The sequence below is a fragment of the Lampetra planeri genome, chromosome 37, assembly GCF_965212315.1.
Source record: "Lampetra planeri chromosome 37, kcLamPlan1.2.h2, whole genome shotgun sequence".
NCBI classification, from domain to species: Eukaryota; Metazoa; Chordata; class Hyperoartia; order Petromyzontiformes; family Petromyzontidae; genus Lampetra; species Lampetra planeri.
The window spans coordinates 1475596-1492623 of record NC_136143.1 but is presented as its reverse complement, the minus strand read 5'-3'; the positions used below and the strand labels follow the sequence as shown (position 1 = coordinate 1492623).

Below are 17028 nucleotides of genomic sequence, written 5' to 3'. Positions count from 1 at the left end.
GCGAGTGGAGCGCCCTCTGCGGGCCCCCACTGGCGCTGCGGGCGACCGTAAACTCTGGAGTAGAAGCACCCTTCGGGGAAGGACGAGGCGCTGCAAACCCGCGTCCCGTTGCCACGAAGACGTCACACACTTAATCATACAAGACGTGACACACTTGATCATACAAGACGTGACACACTTAATCATACAAGACGTGACACACTTGATCATACAAGACGTGACACACTTGATCATACAAGACGTGACACACTTAATCATACAAGACGTGACACACTTGATCATACAAGACGTGACACACTTGATCATACAAGACGTGACACACTTAATCATACAAGACGTGACACACTTAATCATACAAGACGTGACACACTTGATCATACAAGACGTACACACTTGATCATACAAGACGTGACACACTTGATCATACAAGACGTGACACACTTGATCATACAAGACGCACACACTTGATCATACAAGACGTGACACACTTGATCATACAAGACGTGACACACTTGATCATACAAGACGTGACACACTTGATCATACAAGACGTGACACACTTTATCATATACAAGACGTGACACATTTCATACAAGACGCACACACACGTGCACACACCTCGTGTCACACGCAGCCCTCCGACCCCCAACGTTTTGCGTGACACATGGGGTGGGGGGGGTGTGAAGAGAGTGCGCGTTGTAGTCGCGAGAATACGGCCCCAGCACGCGCGTGTTGTGGCTGCGAGATGGGCGGCACGTGATGGGGGAGAGGAGGAGGAGGGGGTGGTGATGGTGGTGATGAGGAGGAGGGGGTGGTGATGGTGGTGGTGAGGAGGAAGCGCAGAGTCCACGCGATTCATCCGCCCGCCCAGTCGCCACAAGCCGCCGGCTGCTGCCACCACCGCGAGTCGCACAGCTCGAGGCGTGGGGGTCGTCAGCTGTTGAACCAACGGAGCCGCCGCCACCACCATCATCACCACCACCACCATCATCACCACCACCACCATCATCGTCGTCGTCTCCAAGACGGCATCGTCTGAGCACCGCGGCCGCGATCTCCTGCAGAGAGCAGCATCGACACCTCGTCTCGGCCCTGTAGTTTAGTAGATTGTAGTTTAGTAGACTGTAGTTTAGTAGATTGTAGTTTAGTACACTGTAGTTTAGTAGATTGTAGTTGAGTAGATTGTAGTTGAGTAGATTGTAGTTGAGTCGAGTGTAGTTGAGTCGAGTGTAGTTGCGGGCTCGCTGTCCTCTGGGATTATTGGGAGACGTCGCCACCGGACCGAGGCACAAGAAGACGGACCCAGCCCTGTTGAGCCCCCCCCCCACGCCTCCATCCACCCACGGGGTTTAATTCTCAAGTCAAACAAAACAACAACAACAGCAGCAGCTGCTGCTGCGTCCATTCATTGTGAAGCCGGACAAGAGGAGGAGGCTCGATCGGCGCTGTGGAATTTCCAGGGTCGTGGGTTAAAGGGTCGGAGGTTGCCCAGCGGGAGCCACCAGGGGGGGGGGGTCCAGGGGGGTCGAGAGAGTCCGGCAGAGGGGACCCGGGCAGAGTGACGCGGTCAGGCAGTCGGACGGGGTCCAGGGAAGGGGTAGTCGGGAAGAGTTGGGTAGTGGGGAGATCAGCGAGATCTTGGGGTTGTTTGATAGGGGATCTTGGGGTTGTTTGAGAGGGGTCTCTGGTAGAGAAGGCCACCATCGCCGCCACCACCATGGGCGCGTTGTTCCGCAGCGAGAGGATGAGCCTCATGAACATCTTCCTGCCCAGCGCGTCCGCCTTCGCGTGCGTGAGCGAGCTCGGAGAGCGCGGCCTCTGCGAGTTCAGAGATGTGAGTACACACACACAGGCACACACACACACACAGGTACACACACACACAGGTACACACACACACAGGTACACACACACATACACACACACAGGTACACACACAGACACAGGTACACACACCGGTACACACACAGGTACACACATACACACACACACATACACACACACACAGGTACACACACATACACACAGGTACACACACACAGGTACACACACACACAGGTACACACACACACAGGTACACACACACACAGGTACACACACACACAGGTACACACACACACAGGTACACACACACATACACACACACAGGTACACACACAGACACAGGTACACACACCGGTACACACACAGGTACACACATACACACATACACACACACACACAGGTACACACACATACACACAGGTACACACACACAGGTACACACACACAGGTACACACACACACAGGTACACACACACACACACACAGGTACACACACACAGGTACACAAACACGAGTACACACACACACAACAACACAGGTACACACACACACACAGGTACACACAAACAAAGAACAAAGATCCCCCATATAGCCTTAACAGACTGTAGGGGCAAGTGCTGTTAGCGAGCACCTATGAAGGCCGGAACGGTACACGAGGGGGTGGGTGACCAGCACCACGCCCGACCGCCTTTGTCTCCCTAGTGGCAATGTTTACACACTGCACCAGGTACTCATTTGAGGCTGAGTCGACCTAGGGGAGGCCCGGGACCTGTTCAGATAATCGTCACTGGTGTTTGCCGTGAGCAGGAATCGAACTCGGGCCACTGGGTTCGTAGCGCAGCGCGCTAACCGCCACATTATCGCTCCCCTACAGGTACACACACACAGGTACACACACACACACAGGTACACACACAGGTACACACACACATATACACACACAGGTACACACACACAGGCACACACACACAGGTACACACAGGTACACACACACAGGTACACACACAACAACACACACACACAACAACACACAACAACACACACACAGGTACACACACACACGGGTACACACACGGGTACACACACACACACGGGTACACACACACGGGTACACACACACGGGTACACACACACGGGTACACACACACACGGGTACACACAACAACACACACACAGGTACACACACGGGTAGACACACAAAACAAAGAAAACAAAGATCCCCCGTATAGCCTTAACAGACTGTAGGGGCAAGGGCTGTTAGCGAGCACCTACGAAGGCCGGCACGGCACACGAGGGGGTGGGTAGTCAACAGCACGCCCGGCCGCCTTTGTCTCCCCAGTGGCGATGTTGACTACACGTCGCACTGGGTACTCATTTGAGACTGAGTCAACCTAGGGGAGGCCCAGGACCGGTTCAGATAATCGTTGCCGGTGTTGGCCGTGAGCGGGAATCGAACCCGGCTCGCTTGGCTCGTAACGCAGCGTATCGCTAACCACTACACCCACCGCTCCCCACACACACGCCACGAAGTGTGGCGCTTGTGCCAGGCTAGGTGCACCTTGAGGCTATCATGTGCAGTGTGGAAGGCTCGTTGGCAAGAGGGGGTGACGAGACAGAGCCGAGTGTTGTGGGTTCGGCAAAGGCTGTTGGGGCAAGAGCTGTTTGCGTGTGTCTAGCACCACACCCGGCCGCCTTTGTCTCCCCAGTGACGATGTTTACTACACACAGACCCAGGTACTCATTTGAGGCTGAGTCGACATAAGGGAGGCCAGGGCCGGTTCAGATAATCGTCGCCGGTGTTGGCCGTGGGCGGGAATCGGACTCGGATCGCTACACTGTCGCTCCCCACACACACACACGCGTGTAGACAGTGTAGACCCGCGTGTGGACAGTGTAGACACGCGTATACAGTACGAGTGCACACTAGACACTTGTACACACACACGCGGAGACATACGCGAATGTAATGTACAGTACTCTCACACGTTCCTGTGTACACGTGCTCACACAGACAACGCGTACACAAGTGCTCACATACACAACACGTACACACTAGGGCTGAACGATTAATCCATTTCAAATCGAAATCGCAATTTGAAACAATGCGATTAGCAAATCGCAAAGGCTGCGATGTTTTGCGATTTGAAAAGTCCTATTACTTTCCTATTGGAATTGTTTTATTTATTTATTATAACTTTCTTTAACTGAATTGTTCTGTTTGATTGTTTTATTTAAATACATTTTAAAAAATACATGTTGGAAGCAATTCATATATTTTAAGTTATCATCCTTGCATTAGAATATATAGAGCAGTTAATATTGTGATGGTATCACGTGGTAATGCTCCATCACATGTTTTAAATCTATTATGCATTGAATATTGAACTGAAGCTTGACTTTAAAAAATGTAATCGCAGATCAAATCGCCATATATTTGTCAGAAAACAAATCGCAATTCGATTTCCCCCCCAAATCGTTCAGCCCTTGTGCACACGTGCTCACGCAGGCAACACGTGTTCTTACAAAGTGCACAAAGAAGACGGAGACAACCCATCCCCGCCCACATGTAGCCCAGGGCTGTTGAGGGAAGTGCTTTGAGTTAGCTGCGTTAGCATCTGCAAGGCCACACCAAACAAACAAAAAATACCCGTTTCGTCACACAGGTGGTTGTGGAAAGTGCTGTTGGCAAGCGCCTATTAAGGCCTGAACTATGCTCGAGGGGGTGATGGTCAGAACCACGCCAGGTCACCTTTGTATCATCCAATGCTGATGCTTATTAATTTAAGGTCGAGTCGACCTAGGGGAAGCCCAGGAATCGTTTTGATATCATTTTCCATTGATGTTTATCCCTGGTCGGGAATTGAACTCGGGTAGGAAGGGTTCGTAGCGCCACTGCCTCGCGTGTGTACCCAAGCATGGGTGGGGGCGGATAAAATGTGAATGCCTTCACCAACCCCACTGACCGGCATGGCGAAGTATGGTCAAACTACCTCCATGACCGGCATGGTGAAGTATGGTCAAACTACCCCCATGGCCGGCAAGGCATGAGTAGGGCTCATGTAACATTAACAAAGAAGCTTCAATTAATCATAATTGGACGCATTGCATGACAATGCCTTTATTGTAATCTTGGCATGTGGCAGTAATAGGAGTGCATTTTATCGTGGGAAGCCTTACTAAGTCTCAAGACTCCTTTGAAGAGGAGTCCTACTACATTCTGATGTTTGGCCAATTCCAGTAATGAGAGTTTGTCTTCTGTGTTGAAGAAAACGGAGAACATCCACCACTCATAGATAGGGGGAGGTGACACTCAAAGCTCCGCACAGATGGATTCAAGAATCCGTTGCTGTGCTTCCATCCCCTGGCCACACCTCTCAGCCAGTCACAACTCGATGACGGCAGTGCCTGCTATTCCCAAGCAGCCTCCAACCACACGGAGCACTGACCAGGCCCAACACTGGCAATTTTAAATATTAAATGTCCCCCCCCCAAGGGATGGCACTGAAAGTTCAGTCCCAGGGATCAGCCAGCGAAATCACCCCCCCCCCCCATCATTTCACACCATGCTGCAATGCTGTTTGTGTTTGATTCATGTACAGAGTCGTTTGTTGTCCTTCCCCCGCACCTCCGATTAGTGCGGTTGGCTACGTATGGTGCGAAAGAAGTTCAACATACATAGATATACGTACACACACACATTCCTCCACTTGGCATCGCACTTCATCAGGAAGCACTGTCTGGAACGCTTTCCACATTCACATGATCGATGATTCACGCTCTGACTCCCCCACCCCTCCCCCCTGATTAGCCAAGGGGGGCAAATGTTTCAAAATGTTTCTTGATGTTTGTCAAAGTGGAACCCGTGTCCGCTCATGAACACTTCTCTCCTTGTTTCTGGAAACTTAAGAGACCCACACACCGATATTTATTTACCCATCACTGCCAGAATATCAACATTTCCCGTTAACTCGTGTGTGGCCGGCCTAACCCAAAACAAATATGAATCAAGGAGACTCGGGTGTTGTTCTGATCAGTGCACTGATGACCTGGGTGGGCTGACCCAGCACGATTGCACTACTTTGAACCCAGAGATAGTGACGCCGCCCTGTCGAATTTGTCACGAGCCCTCGATGTGCACAGCCTCGTGTGTCGCCATCGCCGCTGGTTGAAATGCGGGTCCGCAACGGCATTACTTAACTCGCGTAATGGCCAACCTGCGATGTTGCACAGTTTGTAAAGTTAACGTGCCTCAAAGAGTTTTGCGTGAATCGGCAGCCAATCAAGATAATTATGTTGAACTTCTGTCGTACCGTATATAGCCAACAAAGGCACAAGAGTGGACACCGGCAAGGGCTGTGATTCACGCGACGTTGAAGCAATCGTCACAAACTACACGACCGTAACGTGAAGTTCCCCTCTCGTACTTTTAACGTAACGCAAGGCAACGTCCAGCGTCGGCCATCCTGAGTGTTGAGGCTGGAAGCCCACCCAAGGTGCGATCAGTGCCAGTCTGAATATACGAATCCAGGAAATAGAAACTAAAACTAAACTCTTTTTATTTTACCAGACAAGTCCCACTGAGCTATGTAGCTCTTTTTCATAAGCGACCTGGCCACAAATGATAGCGCAACGAAGTGGCTTATGTGTGTAAATTAATATCAGCCAAATACTCTTAAACGCATGTTTCTAAATATGGAGGGAAAAACCAGAGGACCCGGAGAAAAATCCACGTGACCATAGGGAGAACATGCAAGCTCCAAATATACAGGTGTCAGGGTCCGGATCAAAGCCACGACCTCCTGCATACCTGGCGAGGGAGATAACATCTTGCCACCGGGGTGCCCATTTACGAAGTTCTAAGGAGTGGAGCCGGTCCAGAAGGTGTGGACTGGTTCAGCAAAATGTGCACTGCCCCTGGCACTTTGTAGAATGACTCGGCTTATCGTTGCAACATGTTGGGTGGGGGGGGGCGCGGGTTGAGTTCAGGATCTGCAAATGGCGGAACGCGTTTCGCCAGCCACACGGCCGTTGTACGTAGCGGTTGAATGATCAGTGGTGGGCGAACCTCCCGCGGAGCTGCTGCAGGACTCCAGTGAAGCTGAAAGCTTCTGCAATTCGTGGGAAAACGCAACATCACGCACGCCGGATGGGCATGGCGGGAAGGGCACGCGCTCTCGCACATGTGGCATTCGTGTCTTCAGTGTGCGTACAAATGGCACGGACAGTATACACCGCGTTCACGTGGGGGCAGAGTGGCAGAGCAGCGGTTAACGCATTTGTTCACCGCTGAACCCTGCCACCTAAGTTTGAATTCCGGCAATGGCTAATGCCAATCCCGCACTGACCGGCATGGTAAAATATGGCCAAACAACTCCCATTACCGACACGGTATGGAGAGAGGCCCTCATCCAGCAACGGTCCATGATTGATGACAGCGCTATGAACCCAGCAACCTGAGTTCAATTCCCATCCACGACTATCACCAGTAGAGAGTGATCTCTTGAGTCGGTCCAGTAAATTATTATTAACATCTTCAAGATTTCACGTTTGTCTTATTCTTGACACCGCAACTTTTATTTCCATTGTTTAAACCCCCTTGCCCACCGTAACTTCCCACTGACCCCCTGACCTTACCTCTGGTGACCTCAGCCTCTCCCTGCTGACATCTCCCTCCCCTCCCCCAACCTCCTCCCGCCATTGTCTCGTGAACGCGAGCAGATGAACGCCGGTGTGAACGTGTTCCAGCGGCGCTTTGTGGGCGAGATCCGTCGCTACGAGGACATGGAGCACACCCTGGGTAAGGCGCTGGTTGCTGGGGCAGCATCGTCAGTAACCACCCATGGTCTATTCACTGCTGGTTGTAGCGGCTTTGCACCTTCTGCCACTGACTCCCGTGCCCCCGGCAAAAAAAAATATTGTGCCCCAACACAAGCTGCGTTTGTATTTTTGTCTATTTCCCCACCCCCCAAACGGCCTACGGAAGCGTTCATCACAGAACTCCTTCCGAGATATCCTTGCTATTAATATTCCACGGCTTACATCGGTTGCGAATGACATCTGCATCTGGGCCTGGACAACCCCCTCTCCTTCGCCAATCCGCACTGACCAACATGGCGAAGTATGTTCAAACAACCCATGTGACCGACAAGGCGTGGGGGAGGTCTTCATCCAGTAGTGGACGGCGCAGGCCTGCACACCTGTGTGTGTTTGTGTGAGAGTGATGGAGAGGTAGTGTCATGGTTAGCACGTTGCGCTATAAATACGGTGACCTGAGTTCGATTCCTCTCATGCCCAACACCAGTGACTATTATCTTAACCGGTCCTGGGCCCTCCCCTATGTCAACTCGGCCTCAAAATGAGTACCTGGTGCAGTGTTTACACACCCCGCCCCCTCGTGTGCCATGCTGGCCTTCATTGGTGCTCGCTAACAGCCGTTGCCCCAATAGTCTGTTATGGCTACACGGGGGATTTTTTTTTGTGGTGGAGAGTTTGGCGGGAATATGATTTGTGGAACTGATGGAGAGTTTCCACAGCGACCATGTGCCGGGCCGTCTGAGTGAAAACAGGAAACGCAAAAGAGTGTTTTTTTTTTATCACAGCTGCCTCGGTGCCACCGCAGATCGCTGCCCGTAGACCCAAGCGAGTGAACCCACATGCCCGGTCACATGCTGAACAATCCGCTAGGCCCTCAACGTTATCAATCGTTGACCGTCGGGTGAGTGTGGCCTGTGTCTCCGACGTAAGGGCCGAGGGAGCAGAGGAGAGCATCTGCTCGTTCAGGGTTTTCCTCTCCACAGCCAATTTCACTTCCTTTATTTTCACGACGACAGTTGTGTAGCGTCTAAATGTGACCACTGTACAGACAGAGCTTTTGTAGGGGAGTGAGGGAGAGGGGAGAGGTGGGAGAGTGCGTGGAGGGGAGGAGAGTGGGATGAGAGGGAGAGGTAGGAGAGTGCGTCGAGGGGAGGAGAGTGAGATAGGAGGGGAGAGGTAAGCAGGGCTGAGTCTGCCTCCCTTCTGTACTGTGAAAGATTCACGGCTAATAAAACATTTTACAGGTTTGGAATCAATATAAATAATTATCTAACATGTTCGTGTTTTTGTCTGACATCTGCTTGAGATGTTTGTCCAGTTCCTATTTTTTTTTAGAGCTGTGTGAGCGGAGGATCTGCTTACCAGTGACGACCCCACGGCTTACCAGAGACGTTAAGCGTCCTTGCTGGAAGCGTTAGCGAGTCAGCCTCAGTTGGTGGGTTGAGTGACAGATTAGTTATTTACATCCGTGGTGGAGGCAGCGGCCACGAGTCGTGCATCTTGCTGCCGTGATGCCGCCGTCTCCTTCCCGTCGATTCCGGGAGGGTCAGGGGGTCGGTAGCGGAAGAAGAGGCATTTCAAGAGCCGCAACGCACGCGGATGCGTACACTGCACGCGTGACGTTTTAAGCAGCCCGTAAAGAGGGGCGCACGCGGCTCCGGAGCTGCAGGTTTCCGACCCCTTGCAAAGGTGGGGGGGTGGGTACGGGAGATTGATTGACGTTCGAGGTCGCACTTTACCCCCTCGGGGCGTTGAGAAGATCGGTGTGAGCGGGCGGCGGGGGGGGCATTTTAAGGACGTTGAGAAACATAACTGAGCGGACACGAGTCGTTTACTGTTGGATGACTGGCGATTAAACAGACCCTTGGAAGGTCAAACACATTTTGTGTACGGGAATCGTTGTGTAAAAAAGAAGCTGTAAAAGATGAATGTGGAACTGAATAGATCCGCTTTTTCACATCCTAGTTATTGAACCGATCGTGACGCTTCCTCGTGCGTTATTTGTTTATTTGAACGACGTGCAAGGGGGCCTCGTCGTCATGCACGTGCCGACTTGCCCCCTTCAACAAAACGTCTCAACCGAGAGTCTTGCGGTTAAGGGGGTGGGCAGCAGCGACACCCACGCACACACGCGCACACGCACACGCATGTACACACGCACACACACGTACACACGCACAACAACAACAACCGCCATTCGACCCTAAGTGGCGGTGACATCACCACAACGCTTGTGCCAGGCCATGTGCACCTTGAGGCCATGTAAAGTGTCGAACGCCCACTGGCAGGAGGTCATGGGGCAGACCCAGGTGCCACGGGTCGACTGACTGAGATGACCGAGATGACTGGCTGATGCACCACCTGTGCCTCCTACTGTCCTACTATGCCAACTTGCTGTGCTTTAACCACCCGGCGCTCCGCTCGTTGTTGTGAGCGTCGCTCCTCCGCCCTCCGTTGTTGTTGGAGGGAGACTGCCTCCAACTGCCCAGTAGCGTCCTTCACGAGCCTCCTCCACAGAGGCCGATCTTGACACCGCTGGTACCAGTCATTGGCAAGTCCACTCAGCTCCACGTCCTCCTGTACCACATCACTCCATCTCTTCTCTACCCCGTGCCGCGCCCGTTTAGCCCCCTCGATCCAGCCGAAACAAAGCTCTTTAGGCATGCGGTGGCTGGGCATGCGGGCTACATGACCCAGCCAACGCAGCCTTGCCTGCCGGAGGAGCTCACCGATGGGACTTTGCCCAGATCTTTCGTGGATTTGTGAGCTCCTCACACAATCTAGCCTGGTTAAACCCAGGATGGATCGTAGGCAGGCCAGCCTAAATGTTTCTAACCGGCAAAGATGCTCTATTAGGAGGGTCCACGTTTCGCAAGCGTAGAGAAGGGAGGGAATGACTGTGGCCGAGAAGACCTGAAGCTTCGTGCGGAGCGACAGACCAGGTAGCTTCCACACAGCCGTTACGCAACCGATGAAAAGATATTGCCGCTCGACTGATTCGGAGTGAGACCTCTGCTGTTAAACTGGAGCCGGTCATAAGCACACTGCCCAGGTATGGGAAACTCTCCACTCTCTCCACAACTACCCCATCACCGATTGGGAGTTGCGTGGGTGGAGTGTCCGATGGTACAAAATACCCAGGCAGGTGCTTAGTTTTGGTGGGGCTGATGGCAAGGCCCCACCTCTTAGTGGCACGCTCCAGTCTCAGCAGCAGCCTCTCAAACTCCTTCTCTGAATGAGCAGCTATTACCAAATCATCGGCATACATAACGTGGTTGACCAATAGGGAGCCATCCCTTGATCGCACCCGGGCATCGATCAGCCTCCCATTATATCTGTACCAAATGGAAATTCCCCTGGTACAGCTATTGAAGGCTTCACGAACTACGTGGTCAAAATAGATGTTAAATAATGTGGGAGCCAGAGGACATCCCTGTCGCACCCCAAGGTGTACAGGAAAGGCTCTGACTCCCGGCCACGTAATTTTACCTGGGCCCGCTCACCATTATGAAGGTCTTTATTGATCGTGAGCACGAAGAACAACCCAGAGCCCAGGCCTACTGATGGTATCATAGGCCTTGACCAGGTCAATAAAGCAGAGATGTAGGTCTCTTTGGAATTCCCTACACCTCTGCTGTAGCAGACGGACAGAAAATATGGCATCTGTGCAGGACTGCCCTTTCCTGAAATTGCATTGTGGCTCCGCAAGCCTCTCCTCAGCGTGCCTAGCAAGGCGATGTTGTATAATCTTTGCCAGGACCTTTCCCGGCACACTGAGGAGTGAGATGCCCCTGTAGTTGTTACAGTCTGTGCGGTCCCCCTTCTTAAAGAGGGGGATCACCAGGGCATCCTTCCAGTCCTGCGGAACCCGTCCAGTGGTCCAGACTGTTGTTATGATGTCATATAGGGCAGTCTGTGCACAAACGCCACCCTCCCTCAGCATTTCGCTTGGGAGATCATCTCTGCCCGGTGCCTTTCCTGGTCTCAGACTCCGGATCGCCTTCAGTACTTCCTCAACAGATGGCACCTCAGCCAGCCACTCACAGGGGGTGACTTCTTCCAATATTTGAGGCACCGCAGCCTCAGCAGGGTCATCCCCACTTTGTCCCATGATGTTTTCCAGGCTGAGGGATTTCCCCACCCCCAGGACCTCACACAAATGCTCAGCAAATCTGCAAACCTGTTCCTGGGGGTCGGAGATTGGATCACCGTTTTTTCCCCTAATGATGGTAATCGGTGTGGCGCTGCAGGTCACACACACGTACACACATACACGCGCCGCACACACAAGTCGCCTGCCTGTCGTGACTCGCAAGCCGCGGCACCGAGAGGAGTCACGCCGGTGATGGGGTGGGGAGAGGTGGGGAGAGAGGGGGCTAGGTTAGGGGGGAGGGAGGTGGGGGGAGCTGGGGGAGGGGTAGGGTGGAGGTGGATGGGGGAGGCTGGAGAGGAGACGTACTGGTTTCTCTGCATCCGTGTGCTTGGAGCAACCCAACCTCATTTGCCACGCTGTGCCCTACACGTGTGCCTTCACGCTTCATTTATTGACATTTTTACCATCGTCTGACCATACTTCACCTCACGATGGTCAGTGCGAGTTGGGGAAGGCGGGGGAACCCAGGACCGCTTCGGGTATCACTTTGCTACTGACGTTAGCCGTGAGCAGGTTATCAAATTCAGGTCATGCTGTTCGGAGCGCAGTGCGCTGGTTGCCACTGATTGTGTAAACAGAGACCTCCTGTGTACTGAGCATACACACACAGAGATGCCCTCTGTAGCCCTTAATGGCGTGCTGTTAGCGAGCATCTATTAAGGGCGCCATGGTGGGGGAGGGGTGTGGCTGCCCTTTGTCTCTGCGATGGCGATGTTTAACCACCGCCACCGAGTGGTCGTTTCCAGAGCTCTGGGGCTGCCTCGGAGATCACTCGCCACCGCTGGCAGCCGTGGCCGGACATCGGGCTCATGCTTGTGTGTAAGAGCGTGATTAACGCTGCGTGTTAACCCGTGTGTGTTCAACGCTGCGTGTTAGCCCACAGCGAAAAGCGTGGGCTAACAACTCGGCTTAAGGGCTTGGGTTTATCGGCCTGCACACAAGGGGGGGGGGTGTAATGGGATCGCATGACCCCCCCCTTCCAGCCACTAGAGGCCGCAACATTAACCGCACTGTTGACAACCAAATGGAATCCAAGCATTGGACGTTAAGCTTCTTTCGCACCGTACGTAGGCAACCGCGCTCATCGGAAGTGCGGGGGGAAAGGACAACAAACTAAACGGTGTCGTTGAGTCGCGACTGTTCGTCGTCACTGGGGGGGGGGGGTGAGCCGAGCCGCTTGACCCCCCACACGCCGCGTCCCGGTGCTGGCACACGGGTGTGGGAGCCGGGGGGGGGTGGTGGGGGGTGGTGGGGGGTGGTGGGGGGCGGTGGGGGACGTGGATCAAGCCGAGCACCGATTAGTGGCGAAACTTCGGCGGCGCCCCCCGAGTTTGATTCTCGGACCACGGTCAACTTCGGTGGCGAGCTGCATCTGAAACGGCGGGGGCCCCTCGTCACCAACCCGGCCTGGGGAAGTACGGTCAAACAAACAACGCCCCACGACCAAACACTGCTGAGGCATTCATTCAGCGGTCTATTGACAAATGGTTGATTGTCATTAATTATTACTCTATATGATATTTATTAAATTACACACACTCACACACGGGATTAAGCGTGTCCTTAAACTTGGAATCCACTTTGCCTGACAAGTGCCTCATTCATTTCTCAAACTGTTACCGATTTCAGAACCCATCCCATGGCCTCAGGGAGTGGGGGGGGGCGATTGGTGGCAGATAACCGCGATAATCGTTTGGCGATGGAGCAAATGAGCTGTGTGACTCTGTTGCTCTCCAGATTTTTGGCAGCCCCCCCACCCCGCCACCCCCTGGCCACGGTATCTCTGGTGGGCGTGTGTGCCCGTCGTCACCAAGCTGCCAAGGGGAGAAATGAAAACTACCGAGTGTGGGAATCCGTCGCACGCGGCCGGATCGGGTCCCGAAATGACCCACGGGGCACGGGCAGGAGCACTCCGTGTGCCCCGCGTGGCTACACGTCGTCACACCACCTTCCCCCCGTCGCCTTCCCTCTGTCGCCGTCCCACCACGTCGCCGTCCCACCCCGTCACCGCCCCACCCCGTCGCCGCGTGACGTGAGCGTTGTGAAGCACAGCGTGCGGCGCCCGTCTCTAGAGCGGGAAGTCAGCACGCTAGAGCGACAGTGAGCTGGACGTCGAGCCGGCCAGGAGGATCGGAACGCTGAGCCGGTTCCGCAAAAATCCTGGGGTCCAAATCCGGGTTTCAGCGACCCTGTGCTGAACTGCAATAAACGATGGCGGTTTTGTTTGTGGCTCACGTGATAGTCTCCGGCTGTGTGTACAGCGCTAAACCCCCGGACCGTCCACGTGACCTAACACGGCCGTTAGGAGTCCCTCCCGGCACCACGGTGATCTCTCACGGGGGGTTAACGCCTCGCAATGCTCCTGCTGACCCATGTGGGGCGTTTATATGAACTCGTCTGGTACGCAGGAGGTCGTGGCTTCGATCCCGACCCTGACGCCTGCTGTATATTTGGAGTTTGCGTGTCTCTCTCCCCATGGTCGCGTTGATGTTTCTCCGGGTCCTCCGGTTTTCCCCTCCATATTTAGAATCAACATATGTTTATAGTGTTTGGCTGCCACATGATAAGCCACTTCGTCCAGCTTGCATTTGTGGCCAGGTGGTGAGTCCCGGTTCTCAATTGAGCCGAGTCTCTAATGGCAGCACAAGGATTACACTCCCGTCTCATTCATACTGGATCACCTCTCCAACAGTTATCACACCCTCCCTCTCCCCTTTACAGACAGACGCACAGACAGATGGACGGACGGACAATGGGAATCTTTTCACGCTTATAACATTCCTCCACGCATGTTGAGTACTTAGTCTACCAGACTGTTCACTCACCACACAACACTATCACACACTCATTCACCCACCCACTAACCGCACTGCAGGTCACAACACTATCACCCACCCACTAACCGCACATCAGGTCACAGAACACTCTCACCCACCCACTCACCGCACTGCAGGTCAAACAAAACTCACCCACTCACCGCACAGCAGGTCAAACAAAACTCACCCACCCACTCACCGCACTGCAGGTCAAACAAAACTCACCCACCCACTCACCGCACTGCAGGTCACACAACACTCTCACCCACCCACTCACCGCACTGCAGGTCACAACAACACTCTCACCCACTCACCACACTGCAGGTCACAACAACACACTCACCCACTCACCACACTGCAGATCACAACAAACACTCACCCACTCACCGCACTGCAGGTCACAACAACACACTCACCCACCCACCACACTGCAGGTCACAACAACACTCTCACCCACTCACCGCACTGCAGGTCACACAACACTCTCACCCACCCACTCACTGCACTGCAGGTCACAACAACACTCTCACCCACTCACCACACTGCAGGTCACACAACACTCACCCACCCACTCACCGCACTGCAGGTCACAACAACACACTTACTCACTCACCACACTGCAGATCACAACAACACTCTCACCCACCCACTCACCGCACTGCAGGTCACAACAACACACTCACCCACCCACTCACCGCAATGCAGGTCACACAACACTCTCACCCACCCACTCACCGCACTGCAGGTCACAACACTCTCACTCACCCACTCACCACACTGCAGGTCACAACACTCTCACTCACCCACTCACCGCACTGCAGGTCACACAACACTCTCACCCACCCACTCACCGCACTGCAGGTCACAACAACACTCTCACCCACTCACCACACTGCAGGTCACAACAACACTCACCCACCCACTAACCGCACTGCAGGTCACAACAACACACTCACTCATCCACTCACCACACTGCAGGTCACAACAACACTCACCCACCCACTAACCGCACTGCAGGTCACAACAACACACTCACTCACCCACTCACCACACTGCAGGTCACAACAACACTCTCACCCACTCACCACATTGCAGGTCACAACAACACTCACCCACCCACTCACCGCACTGCAGGTCAAACAACACTCACCCACCCACTCACCGCACTGCAGGTCACAACAACACACTCACCCACCCACTCACCGCACTGCAGGTCACACAACACTCACCCACCCACTCACCGCACTGCAGGTCACAACAACACTCACTCACTCACTACACTGCAGGTCACACAACACTCACCCACCCACTCACCGCATGCCACCACACTTCTCTCCCTGCTTCCTCCCTCCCACTGCTCCGCTCTGGAACTCCCATCATCACCGTCCGCGCGACGCGCGAGTGACTCCTCCTCCTCCGTCCCGCGTGCGCCACGCAGGGCTCCTGGAGAAGGAGGTGGTGAAGGCGAAGCTGGCAGGGGATACGCGCGAAGGCAACCCGATGGCGCCTTCGCCGCGTGACGCGCTGCACATACAGGTACGGTGCACACGGTGCAACTGCACGTGCACGCGGTGCGATCACACATGCACGCGGTGCGATCACACACACGTGTGCAGTGCGATGACACGCACACACGTGTGCAGTGCAATCACCTAGGCGCTCGACCCGGCGCTCGCTGGGCTCGCCGGCTACTTCGCCAGCGGCACTGGGGCCGGTGATAATTTTGATATCTGAATCGCCGACGGGAATTTCATCATCGACAAGGCGTGTTGATGACGACGACCGCTGCCCATCGGGAGTTTCCGCCGGGACGGTCGTCGACGAGTCCAAGACGAACTCGTGACGTCGTCAGAGACCGCGGTACACCGAGGAACACCGGCAATGTTACGACGTATGAACACCCAGAGATCGACTGAGTTCACCGATTGGCTGAACTGATAATATTGGGCGGAGGGGGGCGTGGGATTGCACACCCCTCACACCAACATATCCTAGCCTAGAGTGTCTGACTGACTAGGTGTGTGACTGCTTGAGTGACTAGACGAAGAGAACGGCTACGTCAAATCCACAGACTCGACGCAAACTGCCAGTCCCGTCGCCATAGTCGCCGTAGTCTGGACTGGAACTCTGGGTAAAGTAAACCTCGCGGAACCGCATTAGTGGCGCGAAGGGCGGCATGAGCACCGCCGCGCCCAATGCCCATCGCCGCTCCCCACCCCCCCCTCCTGTAACCTTGCGCAGACCCAGACGGAGCAGCTGGAGCGCGAGCTGCTGGAGGTGAGCCGCAACCGCGAGACGCTGCAGAAGAACCTGACGGAGCTGCTGGAGTACGCGGCGCTGCTGCGCGCCGTCCAGAGGCTCTGCCGGGACGACGGCGTGAGTTCCCCCCCCCGCCGCGAGTTCCCCCCCCGCCGCGAGTTC

The 17028-nt window shown here is 54.2% G+C and overlaps 1 protein-coding gene across 2 annotated transcripts in view; it reads left to right on the top strand.

The window, feature by feature from the left end:
- The first annotated feature begins 792 nt into the window (after positions 1-792).
- The window catches only part of LOC144730864 (V-type proton ATPase 116 kDa subunit a 3-like), a 34362-nt gene continuing 18126 nt past the window's right edge, over positions 793-17028 (top strand). For both annotated transcript variants that reach the window (XM_078611657.1, XM_078611656.1), the window contains exons 1-4: positions 793-1834; positions 7543-7621; positions 16046-16143; positions 16849-16983. In XM_078611657.1, coding sequence (XP_078467783.1) covers positions 1718-1834; positions 7543-7621; positions 16046-16143; positions 16849-16983 — 429 coding nt within the window. In that variant the 5' untranslated portion in view covers positions 793-1717. The remainder of the gene's footprint in view (positions 1835-7542; positions 7622-16045; positions 16144-16848; positions 16984-17028) is intronic.